The sequence below is a fragment of the Haemaphysalis longicornis genome, unplaced genomic scaffold (assembly GCF_048455015.1).
Source record: "Haemaphysalis longicornis isolate Haplotype H1 unplaced genomic scaffold, Haemaphysalis longicornis Haplotype H1 scaffold_1, whole genome shotgun sequence".
NCBI lineage: Eukaryota > Metazoa > Arthropoda > Arachnida > Ixodida > Ixodidae > Haemaphysalis > Haemaphysalis longicornis.
This window is the reverse complement of record NW_027526203.1, coordinates 379,528,371-379,544,055: the sequence shown is the minus strand read 5'-3', so window position 1 is coordinate 379,544,055 and position 15,685 is coordinate 379,528,371. Positions and strand designations below refer to the sequence as shown.

The following is a 15,685-nucleotide window of genomic DNA, read 5'->3' as shown; positions in this document are numbered from 1 at the left end:
TTTTTGCTTTTCGCCTCCATTAGAAAAACGACCGCCGCGGCCGGGAATCGAACCCGCGACCTCGTGCTCAGCAGCGCAACGCCTTAGCCAATGAGCCACTGCGGCCGGTCACAGAGAAGAAGAGCTTCAACTCTCATCAGGTGTTGGCACCATATGACACATTTAATTTGACATTAATGCATGAATTTCCAAACATCGTGCAGCAGCCATATGGATTTGTCTAAGTTTGCCTCAATGTATCACACCTAGGCCTGCTATGTGCATGTCCAGATTTGTTTAAACAAACAGATTCACAATCATGCAAGAATGTACGAGAACCAGCCTGACTTTAAATAGGGTCTCTAAAGGGTTTAAAGGCAACTGGTCACATAAAATGGGCAGCCTTCATCTGACACTCACCTTAGAATGATGAAGCATTTGGTATGCAATTCTTCCCAAGCCAGCACTATTCAGAATGCAAGAAAAAGCCAAGTTTACTACAACACACAAGACTTTGGACGCTACCTTTACTTGTTACTGTCACGTGACAATAACAAGCGGGCCACAACAATGCTTAGAATAAATCCAACTGTAAATAACCAGCCAGTGAGGTAGATCCAAGTCGCTCAGGAACACTCAAATTTATTAAACAACGAACAAATACAACACATAGCTCCGTCCAAATGCTATTAGGACAGGCACGCACTAACCGTTGCTATGCACATATCACAGAGACATTTTGAGTTGTCAGGTACTGGTAGTAAAAGGGGAATTGAACACATTCAGGCGACTGATGTTTTTTACAGAACATTAGTGAACTGTTCCGCTCCACTTGGCGTACACCTTAGAACTGTAAAATTTTCCCGGATGTGGTTGTGCAGGCTGGACTCATTGTTTCTTTCCTACCCTCCCACTAAAAAAAAAAAGTTTTAATTTTTTTACACTGAAATTTCGGTTATTTGTTTTTGTAAAGTCAAAGTCTGCTGCAATTTTTTGGCTTCTGGAATGCACTAAGCTGCACCAAAAATTGAGATTCATCACAGGTGAGCATGCAAGCATGACAAGTATAGAAACACCGGCCAATTCTCATAGTAGTTGCACTCTTGACTATCAGGCCGATTAACTAAGTGAAATGTGCCCTTTCAATGCATTCACTAAAGTGAAATGTGCCCTTTCAATGCATTCACTAACTCTTATTGCAAAGAGGCCCATACTAAACTTTATGAACAAGAATATAATACATGAACAAAAACCGCCAGTTTCTTTACAGCTTTGGCAACAAATTCAAACAACCAGGCTTCGGTTGTCTAGTAAACAACAAACTGAGAACAAGAAAACAGCAAACACAACTGATGAATGAACAAGTGAACAAAATGGCTGGTCCTGAGCAGCCCAAGCACATTTGGGCAGCCCATTAGCCTTCAAAAATGTTGTTGGGGTCCAGGCTGTGATACATGTCTTCGATGGGGTCATGGACATGCTCTTCAATGGCATCGATTTCCAAAGCCCGTTCATCATGGGCCACCGGATCATAGGGCAGTATGTTTTTGGGTCGAACATAACCTAAGAAAGAAAAAGAAATGGGGCCCAATTGTGGTCAATGCCATATTTTTTCTCAGTAATCAGTGTTCCCCAACTATTTTTCAGACACCAATAGTGTGCTTCTTCATAACCCCACCGTACAGGTCATACAAACACCAGTAGCAACTACAACTAAGCCGCTGTAAGTGCATGGAAAACGGTATCAGCGGTGCCTGTCTTGTGACTTCATTTTTACAACAAAGAAAAGTTGTTTTGCAAGGTGTGTACTCCGCCAACAAGCACCTTAGACCATGGCTAAGCCAGCATGAGCTAAATGGCCTCTGATAAATCATGCTACCTAAGCTAGTATCCCTGGCACAACTGAGACGTACAATCTAGCAGCTATCTACGAGTAAACAGCTGTGCCGTGCCGTAGAAAATAAAATAGAGCTTTACAGGTTCAATTGTACATTTAATATGATGCATACGCCTTCTCTGTGAGCACATTATTGGGGTGCAAGCATGGGGACCACGTGTGTCCCCATGCCAGCACCCCATGCCAGCACTACCGCCGGGGCAGCCCCCCTTGGCGAGAAGGGTGTGCCGAGCCTCACCGGGCCCTCATGCAGACCTCCCGCCAGCCTGCCATATCATCCTGCTTGCTCCTGTGAGTGCCCTACTCCCCTTTGGAGTCCCTTCTCTCCCAAACAAGGCGTTGAGCTTTTTCGGCATGGCTTCTCTTGGAGCCTTTCTTCGCTCATAGTCTAACCACACAGTTGAACATGGAACGCCATGTTCTTGAACTACGAGATGAGGCGAGTCGAGTCTCCCCTCAGGAGACGAACCAAGTCGGCAGCCTCAGACGGCCTAGTGAGCTTTGGAGACCCAGTCTTCGCCCAAGCAGCCAGTTCCGTTGTCCCTAGTGTACATTTGGACTGCAGACAAAAGCTCACTTTGTCGACTTCATCTCTAAGTGCACCCTTTGCACCTACCGGTGAGTCAATCGATGGAACCCTTAGTGGCGTCCTCATGACGCCATGACGTCAACTGCAGCATTTGGTTCTTCCCCTCTAGCTTGCTAGCTGGGTAATGCAGCCTCTTTATTTCCACAATCTCCACACAGGGGCGGAATGTGCAATTGAAAGTACGGACAACAAAACAAAAAGTTGCAAAATAAAAAAATTGTCAATGAGAGAAGGACTGGGAGGTGGGAAAAAAATTTACACCATGAATTTTGTAAAATCGAGGTCTGACTATACATACATAATATATAATACATGTATTATAACGACAGCAGTGCTGACATTTTGGTGCAGGTCTCCAAACAGGAAACATACTAGTTTGGAGTAGCTATAAGGCTTACTGGAGCAGATGCCAAGTAATGCAAAAAATGCCTTTTTTATCCTTCCATTTCTTTGATGCCCCGTGGCAAAAATGGCACAAAAAAAAAAAAAAGGAAAGAAAGAAAAGCCTAAAGTTAAAAAAAAAAAAAAAATGAATAGTACTGCCCATACACTTGCCCCCCACTACAATTCATAAATGATCAGCTCATCCAAGTGTTTTAAAAAGAACAGTGAGGACATGCAGATGCCAAAATGAATGTATCAGGCAACTTTTCCCCAACACCCCTTCACTAAACACAAAATTCAGCTAGTAAACATTACCAGAGTGCTTCAATACTTTTCCTTGTCATATAACTTCAACGCCTGTTTCATATAGGGAGAGCGTGTACCGCTGCAAGCGCCACAGCCACTAAGTCCAGCGATCGTGTGTGCCGCAAGTGGCTGCAATGTTTGCCCCGTCTCGGCACATGACCGCCCACTGCATTTCATCGTCCCGCTTTAAATTAGCTGAAAATTTTATCTCTAGTCGTCCAATCTTCGTGAGTATACACCGCCTGCCTGTCATGATAAGATTTTTTTTCTTTTTCTTTTCTTAAATTTGCCTTCTAGTTACCCCTGCCGCGGCCAATGAGGGCACTCCTGCCCTCAGGCTTTGGTGCATCATCACGCTTATGGATTTAAAAAAAATTTCATGTTTTTTTTATGCAGAAATGATAACCATTAAAAGGTGCTAATGTGAAAATTGTTCATTACGGCAAAATAAAAAGTAGTGGAAATACATTGCTTCTAAGTTCACCGGTTTCCCATCTTCTTGCGATACTTTGTCACCGCAGCTGAAATGTCACTTTTCAACTGAAAAGTGACAAGTAACACTTATGAAATGTCACTTTTCAACGGGTTTTGGTGGAAAAACCTTGCAAACGCACAGAATACTTGACAATGGAATGAAAAAAGCAATACATGTTGTTCAGAGTATACAATTAATAATGCAACTGCACTACGATGTGCAGATCACGCCAGATAGAGAATAAAACTGAAAGTGAAAGCCCAGAACATACTTGCAAGGATTTAAGACTGTTGCAGAAAGACAAGGGACCGAAACACAGAAAGACAGGCTGCACCAGGGCTTTGCAAATCATTGCAAATATGGAGGGGCAAAAAGAAGATTAAATAGGACTTTCTCAGAGGTTACAAAAAAAAAAGGAAACCAAAGTCTACAAAGGGAGGCAAACTAGCGTGATCCAGGGTAAACGCAGTAAATTTATTCGTCTGTTATAATGTGCAGCACACGGTGAAAGAATTTGGAAAGAGCAGAAAAACAACACTACAATTTTTTTTTTTTTTTGACGTGCCAGCTTGGATAAAAGGCAGAGAAAATTTGCAAGCGGGTAATTAAACCACAGCTTCTAAGTTGCACATCAGGTAAAATCAGGATTTAAGTTCAGCTATATATAGGTCCAGTATGCTCGAAAAGTGCAAGTTTTGTCTGATCACCGCTCTGTCAGATTGATGTTAGTTGCACCTCTTGGGCATATTGCTTTTTTCAGCACATGCTATTTATTGCTTATTTTTTTCTTCTCCCGCATGAAAAAGTGCAGGTGGCATCGAAGAAAAAAGTGCATGACATTCCCACGGAGTGGCACAGCAACTGAAAGCAGCTTAAACTGTACAACTATCGAGCAAAACCAGTCCGACATGCAGCTAAAAAACTACTACTCAACAAAATATTACCAGCAAGGCATGAAGAGACACTAGAAGTTGTGGAGAATGCAATGTTGAGAGCAGTTTTTTTGTATGCTATCACATGCAAGTTTACATAAATTTTAATTTCTAGGTTTAACCCTTTGAGGGTCACGGCCGTACATGTACGGCATCGGCAAACACTTTCAAAATGGTCAATGACGTACATGTATGGCATCGCTTCTATCTTTAAAAAGCGCGCCTTTTCGCCAACTTCTCCTGCTTGGCATGTGCCGCCACACTTCGGAAGTACGCCAAATTTTTTTCTTGCGCCGATGGCTCTTCTTTTTATTTTTTTGATTTACTTCAGCGGCGCGCCGGCTATTGTTTGCGCATCCGCTAACGAGGGGGTACGGCACGCTGGGTATCGCCCACCGGGTACCCGGGTGCCTTTCGCTTCCTGCGCCTGCCACAGACCAAGGTCGCCTGCGAAATTGATGAGGCTCTTTTCTCGTTTTTTTTTTTTGTATTTTATGAGCGGTACGCCGTCTATCGCTCCCGCATCCGGCTGGTTTCGTTATCGTCCTCCGGGTGCTTCCGGCTTTTTGCGCCCGCGAAACTGATGTCAATCTGATTTTGATTCCCTCAAAAGGTGCCGGCTTGTTACTCTCTCGATTTTATTTAGAATTTTTTATTGTGTAACGCCATAATAAACCACATGTATGTAACAACACAATTGTTTTTTCTTGTCGCTTTACGGTCACCCAAAAAAATTCTTGATTATTTTTTCTCGATATAGATTCGTCCATAAAATTTAAATCAGAAAAAAAAAAAAAAAAAAACCTGGGGGTATGCATTTGGCAAAAAAATTCGACCCTCAAAGGGTTAAAGTACTCCTGCTAACAAATTATAAATAAGTAATTAAACAATTCTTGAAACATGAAATGAAAAATTTGTTTCCCTCATTGCAAGATTTAAACATTCACAGCTTAACACTGCAAAAAACAAATGATCTTTCTAGCTGGACTACACGCTGGGATGCACCTCTCAAAAATTCCCTGGTGCTGCGATACTGCTCGTGGCGAAGGAGTGATAAACAATAGAAAAACTTTTTTTCTGTCGTAAAAATAGGGTTTGTAAGGTTTTTATTATAAGTACCTGGTACTGTTTAAGTACTGACTTTTTGGAGGAAAAACTGTGCAAACCAAGAAAAAAGAGACACCTAAAAAGAAATGCTTTTTTTTTTAGACAATTTTTCGGTCCCTAAGAACCATGAAGTTCGGGGAGTATGGGTGCAGAAGTCGAATCAGCTGCAAGGTGTTTAGTGCCCCTAGGTGTACAGTGATGGGGAAAAATGAGCCTGTTGAAACTGAACACAAAAGGATTTTACTATTTTTGTTCACTTGCTGCACTTTCAAACGCTTGCTACCTGTGGACGCTTGTACGGTAATATTCAAAATATGATTATGTCCCTTGGTTACGCAATGATTCACTTCTTACAATGAATCACCATGGCCCTGGAAACTTTCAATGGAAACAATGCACTAATTGCACCGGTTATATGACTTCAGAGTACACAAGGTCCACAAACAACTGCTCCCGCAACTGAAAATGCCCAGGGCAGTTGCACTTCCCCCTTTTACACTGCTTTATCTTTCACCAGGGTTCATACAGACTTCCAAGGCAAAAATTCAAGGGTTTTCAAAAACTTTTCAAGGACCAGAAAATACGTTTTAACTCTTTCGGGACCGCTCCATAGGCCATCGATCACATATGATCAATGGTTTCACGAGCCTGCAGAATACAAATTTTCGCTCGATGGAACACCTAGCGACATCTAGGAGATAGTTTGAAAACTGGAGTTTTCTCTTTTGTGAAGTTTCTTTTTTTATCGCCAGGCGGCAACGCGTCAGATATTTTATTCTGATGAGCAGTGGTTTCGAATGTAAACAAACATGGCGTCATACTCGTGCGAGCGCGATAAAAAATCCGCCTCGTCTCGGCTCGCATATCTTCGCCTTCTACTGTGGATTTTAACGATGAGAGTGGCAGTGAAGAGTCGAAATGCGGCTTTACAGATCGGATTTCAGCTCAAGTGAGGATTCGGGGGTCGATCAGCCTGGAACATCAAATCGCACTCAAAGGTGGATGTTGGTTTCGGTTTCAATTGGCTCTGGAGTAGGTATGTGCGCTCGAACTATGTTCTGGCTGGTTTATATTTATTCGCTAGGGTGTTAACTCTTTCGTTACCGCGGGAAATTGGCCAATTTTTAAGGGTCTAACAAAACATTTTTTTGCGTTGTACATATTGGTTAGGCACACATTGCAGTAACATAAAATGCAGATTATTCCACGCGCTTTCCAATGACACCAGTTTTAATAATGTTTTCCTAAATAATGATTGCGAAAAAAAATTATCGAATTCGAAATTTCTGTCCACGCGTCGAAGAAAATAAGAAAACGTAAGTTGTGTACAATAAACCACCAGTAGTAGAAAAAATTGAGAATATACATTTTGTAGGTAGACATTTCAAAAAACCGTCCTAGAAAAAAAATTGAGTTGCGCAGTACAATTTGTGAGATATAAAAGAAAATGTTAGCCCGCGTGGTGCCCGTGCCATGTGGTGAAGCCCAATCACTATTTCAAATTTTGCTATTTTGGATGGTTCTCTAGAAGAAATCTGGTGGTTTGACATTATTAAAGGCCCAAATTAGCCTCCACGTGATGTAAAAACACGTTGTCAATGATTATGACCAGCACAATATTGAAGGCAAGCAAGCGATGCGAAAAAATCTGCTTGGAGTTGAGAACCAAACTTTTTGGTGGATGTTTGATGACATTCTGATGATCACTTATCAGTCAGAACTTTCATTTGCGGTTTATTATAATGTTCTGACTCACTATGGTAGCCTTGCTTGCAGGAATAAGGTACGATGCGCTAGAATCATGCCCAGCAAGCTTTCACCACCAAGCCGCCATCGGGCTGTGAAACGAGTTCAGCACTCTGAGCCTACTACATTGCAGCGCCACCTAACAATTTCGAAGAGAAACAAATACAAGGCTGTTGGAGACTGTCAGAATAGACAGTACTACTAAGAAGCGACACTAGACCTCCGGAAATACCCTCGTATGAAACCGAAACTGGCCGGTGAACAGCTGGCGGTGTTCAAGGCCGATTGGAAGCGTTCTCCTCGTCTGAACTGACACCCGACGACTTGGTGTGATCGTTTGACTTTGAGCGGAAGCTCTTATCGCAGAAACAAGGCGTAGATAAAGTGGAAGCGCGAGCGGTATGCTTGTTCGAGGAGCAGTAGCGGGCAACGGAGGCGCCATGGCAAATGAGCTTGTAGTTGGGTAACTGCGTAGTAGCGCCAAATATGAATTTCGCAATGCAAAAACGAAACCGAAACTTCTGGAAACTGGTTGAAAATGGCAGGCACACTTGCTAGACATGCGGGGGACCATCAGAAATAAGCTTTGGGAGAATAAAGCTGCCCTTTCTCCGAACCAAAGATCATTAGTGAATAGCTGGGGCCATTTTCAAGTAATTATCACCTCTCAGCGCTGTCGGACTACAAAGATGACCGCATTATTTGGTATTTGACTTGCCGGGAGCCTTTTGACAAAAAAAATATTATGGTAATGCAGCCTAGCGACGATCTGCATGCTTTTTTCTCAAGGGCAGCAGCCACGCCCCCTTCCTAAAAAACACACGCACCTCATCTCGCAAAAAACGCCGTCAAAAATCTCCATGTCGCCGGAGCGAGAAAATTTAAACGGATTCTAAAAGGGCACTGCCTAGACTAACCACTGACCGCATTAGGTGCACGAGAAATGACTACAACATGTCGAAATAGGCAATATAAATCATCGATCACCGGTGATCGATTTGAATAGGCGCGGTAACGAAAGAGTTAACTACCTATGGTGGTGATCTCCTGCCACCAGCGCAGAAACGGATCAAGTTTTCGCCGAGACAAGAGCCGGCGTGTACCTGGGCGACGACGTAGCCATGATGGCCCGAGTGCCAAAGAGATCACACACAAAACAAAAAACCAGTTACACCTAGCCGCATCAAACTTTTTCAATGAAGAAACAAAGCGTTGTGTTAGATTTCGTATATCCTGAAATAATTTTATTCTTTTTTAATATTTTTATATTTACGCTTTTTTCTATCTTTTTCTGTAGTTTTTTTTTACAAAGTTCTTACTTTCAGATTTTTTCATGGTTCTATCGTCAGCGTTGAAGTAAAACTTGGTATTGTATGTCAAAGAACATATAATTAGCTGCATTTTGGTATATGCTAAGGCAGGATGGTGCCTTTGCTTTATGTGTAAAAAAAAAAAAAAAAAAAAAAAAAAAAAAAAAAAAATTGTACCGAGACCTCCCTTTTTCATCACTTTTTCCGGCGGTCCCGAAAGAGTTAAAGGACACTCTGCAATATTTATTCTGGGCCTGTCTACTTTTCCAACACAATGCAAAAGTTGTTCATTGCAGAATACCTAACAACATTAGCGCACAACATTTAAATAGGTGCTAACGAGTTTGTGAAAGCTCCCCTAGCTTTATTTTTTTATGCCTGGTTCGTCTGGTTCGTGTTTAAAGGTTTTCTTTTTCCTGCTATTTTTCTCAGGCTGTTTGATTTCAAAATGTCGGTAATGTTGCCTCCACCTCCTGCTTTGTCAGCACCGGTATCAGCTGAAAATATTAATTCAACAACTGTCGCTACAAGTACAGCCCTAGTTTTTCTCATGTTGTCGATCTCCTCCTTGACAACACGTCTTTTCAGCAACCTAGCTCATGCAAGCTGCCCTTTTTCTGAGACTAGAGATTTGGGAACATGGATTTGCTTCGATGTAAGTAATCATTTCTAGAGCCATCAAACAGGACGATGTAACAGTCACATTTCTCTACCTCCCGTTGCGCGCGTGCGCGCACACACGTGCATGCATGCACGCACACGCACAAAGAGAAGAATAAGAAGGCCACAAAGGTACGGCATGCCACATGGGTGCATCATTTCTATCCACAACAGAAGGCCTTTGCCACTTTGCTAGTTGGAAACATTATTTTGAAGAGGTCATTTGTATGCAATTACAAACTTTATTAGGGGCGAGATATAACCACCTTTGTTGTCCCCAAAATCTCTGAATCTGTCACCAGTTCATGTGGCTTGAACACAGTGACTCTGCTGGAACCACATGGATGGATTGGGCACTCGTGCACAGCACCAGGTACTTTTAAGGAGCTACCGTAATTACCCGATTCTAACGCGCACTTTTTTCCCGGAAAAATAGGCCGAAAAATCGCATGCGTGTTAGAATCAGATACGAAACCGAAACTGCCGAAACAGTGGAAATTTTGTCCAACCCATTGCCATCGCAATCTCAAGATGGCGCCAAAGCTTCTAGAAATGATTTTTTGGACGCAGGAAACAGGTGCCTAGGCTTTTCTATCGGCGTTCGCACAAATCGTCAAATCGTTCCACTTGCGCGCTTGATAACAGCAATAGCAGCAGCGGCTCTCACGCGTTCAAAACGAGCGGTCGGCTGAAGCATGCGCCTTTGGAGAAGCTCGCGGGATGGGCGTGCGAGGCGTGGGCCACGATCCCATCGACCATGGTTGAACGTTTGTTCAGAAGTGTGGCATCGCGAACGCGCTTGACGGCACCGAGAACGAGATGTGGTCCGCGGAGAGCGACGAGGAGTGAGATGAGTGAGATTACTTGCCCGTTTCTCTCACATTCGTTTTTCTTGCTCACAAATTTCTGTGCGCGTTACAATCGGAGGTGCAAGTTTTTTCGTTTTTTCCCCCCAGGAAAATCGGGTGCGCGTTAGAATCGGGTAAGTACGGTACTACTTCCTGTTTTCAAACAAAATTTCAAACATATTCCCACATGGTTTGCATTTCATGGTATTTGCTTTCATTGGGCCTGCCTTTGTATGGCTCTTCTCTCAGCCATGACTGCTGAGAGGCGCACTTCCCAGGTATGATGAACTTCAACTATGTTCACGTCCACCATGTGCCACGTAAAAGCAAACGCAAAAGGAGCATATGAGGCACAGCAAACATGCAATAAGTGAGCAACCACAGGCTACAACAATGGTGCAAGATGGAGAATAGAAGCCAGATTCCACTGGATGGAAGTTCCTGTTCCCAAAGCTGCCTCATACTAACTACACAAAAACTTAATTGTTACAATGTTTTTATAGTGGTTAACCCTTAAAATCCATGACAAACACTTCAAAACTCTTGCAAAAAGAGAGAGCCGCTGATTATCACAGTGAAAATGACATTTCTAAATCCGAGGACCTGTGCAAACCCTGTTTCACGCAGGTGAGGGGAAAAATCCACGATGAACAATTTAACGTTTATTATCAGACCACATTTGACCACACTCAAATAGAGCAAACACCATAAGAGCTTACACTGGCATTAGCTTGGGATCTTCGATACACATGGATGGGGAGGGGAAAAAAATGCAGGAAAGGGGAGGGAGAAATCCCCAGGACATGGGTAACAGATGTTGTCCCAATGCTTTAGTTTCAGTGTGCTGCAATGGCTATGCCCATCATCAAAATTACCATATCTACTCATGCAATGATCGCGCTTTTTTCCCCAAAAATATGATGCAAATTTAGGGGTGCGTTCATAACGCGAGGTAAATTTTTTGTGAAAAAAGTTCCAGTACAGAAAACGCAAGCAAGTTGCAGGTCAGAATTTTTACGAAAGGTCTCATTAAGATAACAAAAACTCCATGGACCACCGCTGGCCACGTTGCAAAGTGACGCAAAATGCAGTTTTCATGGATTACGGAACGCGCCAGAACAAGTCTGCTGCGAGGTGAGAACAGGTCGACCAATAAGTGGGTGCTGCTGTCACAGTGCAGGACATCAAAACAGACACTCTAAGAAAGCTTTCTCTAACTTGTCTTGTGGGTAGACTATGTGCATTTAGTGAGAGTTTCTTCCGCACCAATAATGAACTGATGCTTGCCGATATTGCCAATATCGGCAAGTCTGCGGGAACAATGTAGCCATGTCCACTTCGAAAGAGGAGGAAACATAGGTAAGCACAACCATCGTCAGCTAGACTTGGCACACATACGACATATGGCTGTGGCAAGTTCAGGGTGCAATCATTGCGCGGGAAATAAAAGAAAATCGTATTTTGACGACGAACTTCAGGGGTGCGATCATTATGCGAGTAAATACGGTAATGTATAACCCACCACAAAGTCAGGAAGCAAAGAAAACATGTGCAACCGAAAAAACATAAACCAAACATACCCGTTGGGACAGGGCTCTTGTCGTCTTCCTCCTCATCGTCATCACTGATTACCAAGTGATCCAAGTTGAACTTGATGTGAGGCACCTGTGGGGATAGGGCAACAAAAAGTGGAGCATGTGCTTTATTTACTCTTTTGCATTTTCACATCTGCAGAGAGCTCTAATGTGGGCTGAAGATGTCAGCTCTGCTAGCGGCAGTGCTTGCTACACCAGATGGGGATGATTACAATGCAGTGCGGTGGATGTGAGATTTTGGGAAGATAACTATGAGGGGGGAAACCAAAATTAAATAAATAAGGTCACACAATGAAATGCAAGAAACAAAACTCTAAATAAATAAACTCGAGTAAAAGAAATTGAGCAAATGGTGCCGAGGAAGCACAGAATGCCAAACAACAAAAAGGAGAGAAAAAAATGCGCACAGATGCAGTCATGCACACAATTCAAGAATTGCAAAATTTTCTCTATTCCAGAATCCCTAAAAAAAACGCAGTAAAATTTTTGTCCCAAAAGATGAGTTGTTATTGGGCCAGGGTCCACGAAAGTGACACAACTGAAGCCTTGCCCCACATCGTAAACGAGATAGGCAGCTAGCCACTGTTGCTTGCGCAGCGGCAAATCATGGGCACATACACAAGTGCTCGGTAGTCTCGCGCACAGCGCACGTGGGGCACAGTGGTGAATCCTCCCGTCCTATTTTGAACTTGAAGCTTCGGGTGTAAGCCACGTTGAGACGCAGACAATGCAGTACACCTTCAGACCCTTCGTTTAGGTCGGGTGGAAAACCGAATTTACAGAGAGGGTCAATGCCACGCAGAGGTCGATATCTGCTACGAGGGTCCTGCTACTTGGCCATTTGCTCACTACATCCGGTTCGAGAGATAAGGGCGCAACCACCTTCGCAAGAGAACGGAAGCTGTGTCATGTTGTGTAGAAAGCGGCCAGTGCTGGCGGCCGCATCACACGAGGTATTTCCTTCTATTCCCGAGTGATCAGGCAGCCACTGAAGCACAATGTGATGACCCGCACGCACTGCCGCTGCGTGGGTTTCGCAGATTTCGCACATAAGCTAACTTGCAGTGGTTGGAAAGCCTTCAAAAAAGCTTGCAAAGCGCCCTGCGAGTCTAATAAGATCACCCATAGCTGGGCATGATTTGTGCAAATGAAATGAAGGGTAGCCCTTACAGCCGCTAGCTTGGTAGAAGTGGAGGATATTTTGCGGCTCAGTTTTTTTGTTGATTGTGCCCTGGACCGATGGAATCCACATGCCAATGGCAGATGATGGCTCGAGCCCTCATGATTGATTGATTAATTATGAGGTTTAACGTGCCGACGTTAAACAGGCAATGAGATGCGCCGTGGTGGAGGGCGTCGGATTAATTTTGACCACCTGGGGACCTTTAACGTGCGCCGAAATCTCGAATACACAGGCGTTTTCGCTTTTCGCCTCTATCAGAAAAGCGGCCGCTGAGTGCAGGCATCCCACCCACTTCCTTGGGCTCAGCAGCACAACGCCTTAGCCACTGCGCCACCGCGTTGGGTGGCTCGAGCTCTCATGTCACCCACCAGCTGTTGGATTAGGTTGTGGTTGTATGCAGGTGTGGCTGATCTTTCTCGCCATGATTCTGCAGCTGTGTGTGCCTCAAAATAATACTACTGACAACGGAAACCTGGAAATGAGTGAAATCAGGCAAATTATCGGCGTACACCTTCCAGTCCGCAGCACGTGGTGGCACGCTGTTTTTGGATGTCAACACAGGTGCTATCTCCACCACTATTGCGGTTTTCATCACTCGCTTCTGTCGAATCCCTGTCATCACTATCTGATGGAGGCACGCAATTCTCTTCTACACTGATGTCATCACCCCTTTCGCTAAGTGCACCACCGTAAAATGTACGCGATGAGAAAGTGGCCATGCTTCTCAGTGAACAGTGCACATGTTAAAACGTCTGGGATCCAGAAGGCCCGTGCTGAACATTGTACTGTACCCTAGTGCAAAAGGAAGTAAACTTCAACAAAGTTCACTTATCCCTCACAGTCAATATATGGCGCATCATGTACACAATGAAAACGCATATCACAGTGAGAAAAACCATGAAATTTAACCTTGAACACCCAAGTCGGGCGGAACCCAATAACGGACAGCAAAGAGTTAACTATATTCCCCTTTTGCTGTTCTTACAACAGGATTCCCACCTTTTTTAGTCACTTCTACAGCCTATGCTAGGGTACAAGTTAAGAACGGCAATATCTCATGTAGGGTAACACCCCGCCATAGCGACGGACCCAAATGCTCACGTGCATTTTGATGGGGATTGCGCATAATGCAAAATTGCTGCTTATCTCACGTAATCTGTTGGTTGTCGGTGCAGTATTTTATAAGCAGATCAAGTAACAAATAACACAGAAATGACTCGCCACAATCAAAATACTTGCAGTAATGCACTCTTCTCAATGCACCGAGGAGCAGCCAGCTCCAGTGATGAGGCTCAGGGGCAACTTCCATTGTCGCTTGGGCTGACACAATCCAATAGCAGCGTCAGCGCAAACGCTCAAGGCAACGTTACGACCAATTCAACCCCCCGATGCGTCGCATCACATCAAGGTTCCCTTGCGGGAAGATGGGCGTAATTTTAACTAAGTTTTCAATTTCATTCCTTTTCTCCATTTATTTGTTTCTGTGTGCTTTGCCTCTTTTTTTTTTTGTCACCTTGGCTGTCTCTGGTTCACCATGGCTCTTTACTTACTTCATCATCATTCTAGTCTTCCTTAGGCACTGCATGTTGACGCTTTTTATCTACCATATCATCATCTAACATACCACTAGCTGGAACGGTAATTTAAGCTGTCCAAGTAACATTTGACTGATTTGCTTGCTTGTACAGTCACAAGCTTTATGACAGTAAACACAGGAGTACGTGCCGCACAGTACATGCAGAGCGGTCCAGCGATAGGTTGGCGAACTTTAGTAGTGCGTACATTTGGCGGATCCCCCCACCCCCTGACGACGACTGGTTGTGCTGTTGTTTACTGTGGTAGCTACGTCATATATGTGGAAAGGATTCCAGAGAGTACATGAGCAGCTAAGGGACCTCTTCATCAAGCACGAAACCCAACGAACACATTCGAACAATTGATTTTCGCTGCCCGATTGGGTGATAAGAATGTATTATCCTCACGTCTTCATATTTCCAGATGCCGTGACGTAACTAATGCAGCAGACAGCCACGTGATAAAGCGCTTTCAGGGAGTGCGCCCGCTAAACGCACCAAATTGCGGTAGTGCCAACCTGTCACCACAGCGTTCTACATTGTTTCAGCGGCACACGCTCGTGTATTTTCTGTCATAAAGCTTTTTTACTGTACTCCAAATGATGCCTAGCCCATATCTCCTTGAACTGCTTCGTTAGTTATGTTCATTGTGCGTGCCAAAAGAAAGAAAAACCCTTGTTAGGCTGTTTTGCAGCTTCAGTGTTGTGCAAAAACGGCAACCCAAAAGGAGATGCCATTAAAAAATTGCATGTCGTGTAGTAGAGCCAACATTTATAACTCTATCTTTGTAATTTTGAATACTACAAAACTTGGAGTACTTGGAGGCAAAACTATGCTGCAAATCCAATTAAATGGCAAGGACTATTCGTAAAGTGCAAAAAATTCACACACCTCTAGTAACCAGTTGCCAGTTTTCGTACAAATATTACCCTCTGAAAACTCTCTTAAATTCTGTGTTTAAAGTTTTTTTTTTTTTTCAATTACAATGGCAGGAATTAATAAGACCAACATCACTCGTTCCTTAAAAATTTTTTGCACAGAAAGCACCTTGATACACGAAAACAATGGTAGCCATAAATGTTAGGTTCACATCAATATAA

The 15,685-nt window shown here is 43.6% G+C and overlaps 1 protein-coding gene across 1 annotated transcript in view; it reads right to left on the bottom strand.

Annotated features, from left to right (window-relative positions):
* Positions 1 to 597: 597 nt before the first annotated feature.
* LOC144160685 (uncharacterized) overlaps positions 598 to 15,685 on the bottom strand; it is a 59,271-nt gene continuing 44,183 nt past the window's right edge. Inside the window, exons 9-10 of the mRNA XM_077691895.1 lie at positions 11,814 to 11,898; positions 598 to 1,542 (exon numbers count right to left, since the gene is read on the bottom strand). Of these exons, the coding sequence (XP_077548021.1) occupies positions 1,394 to 1,542; positions 11,814 to 11,898 (234 nt within the window). The 3' untranslated portion in view covers positions 598 to 1,393. The remainder of the gene's footprint in view (positions 1,543 to 11,813; positions 11,899 to 15,685) is intronic.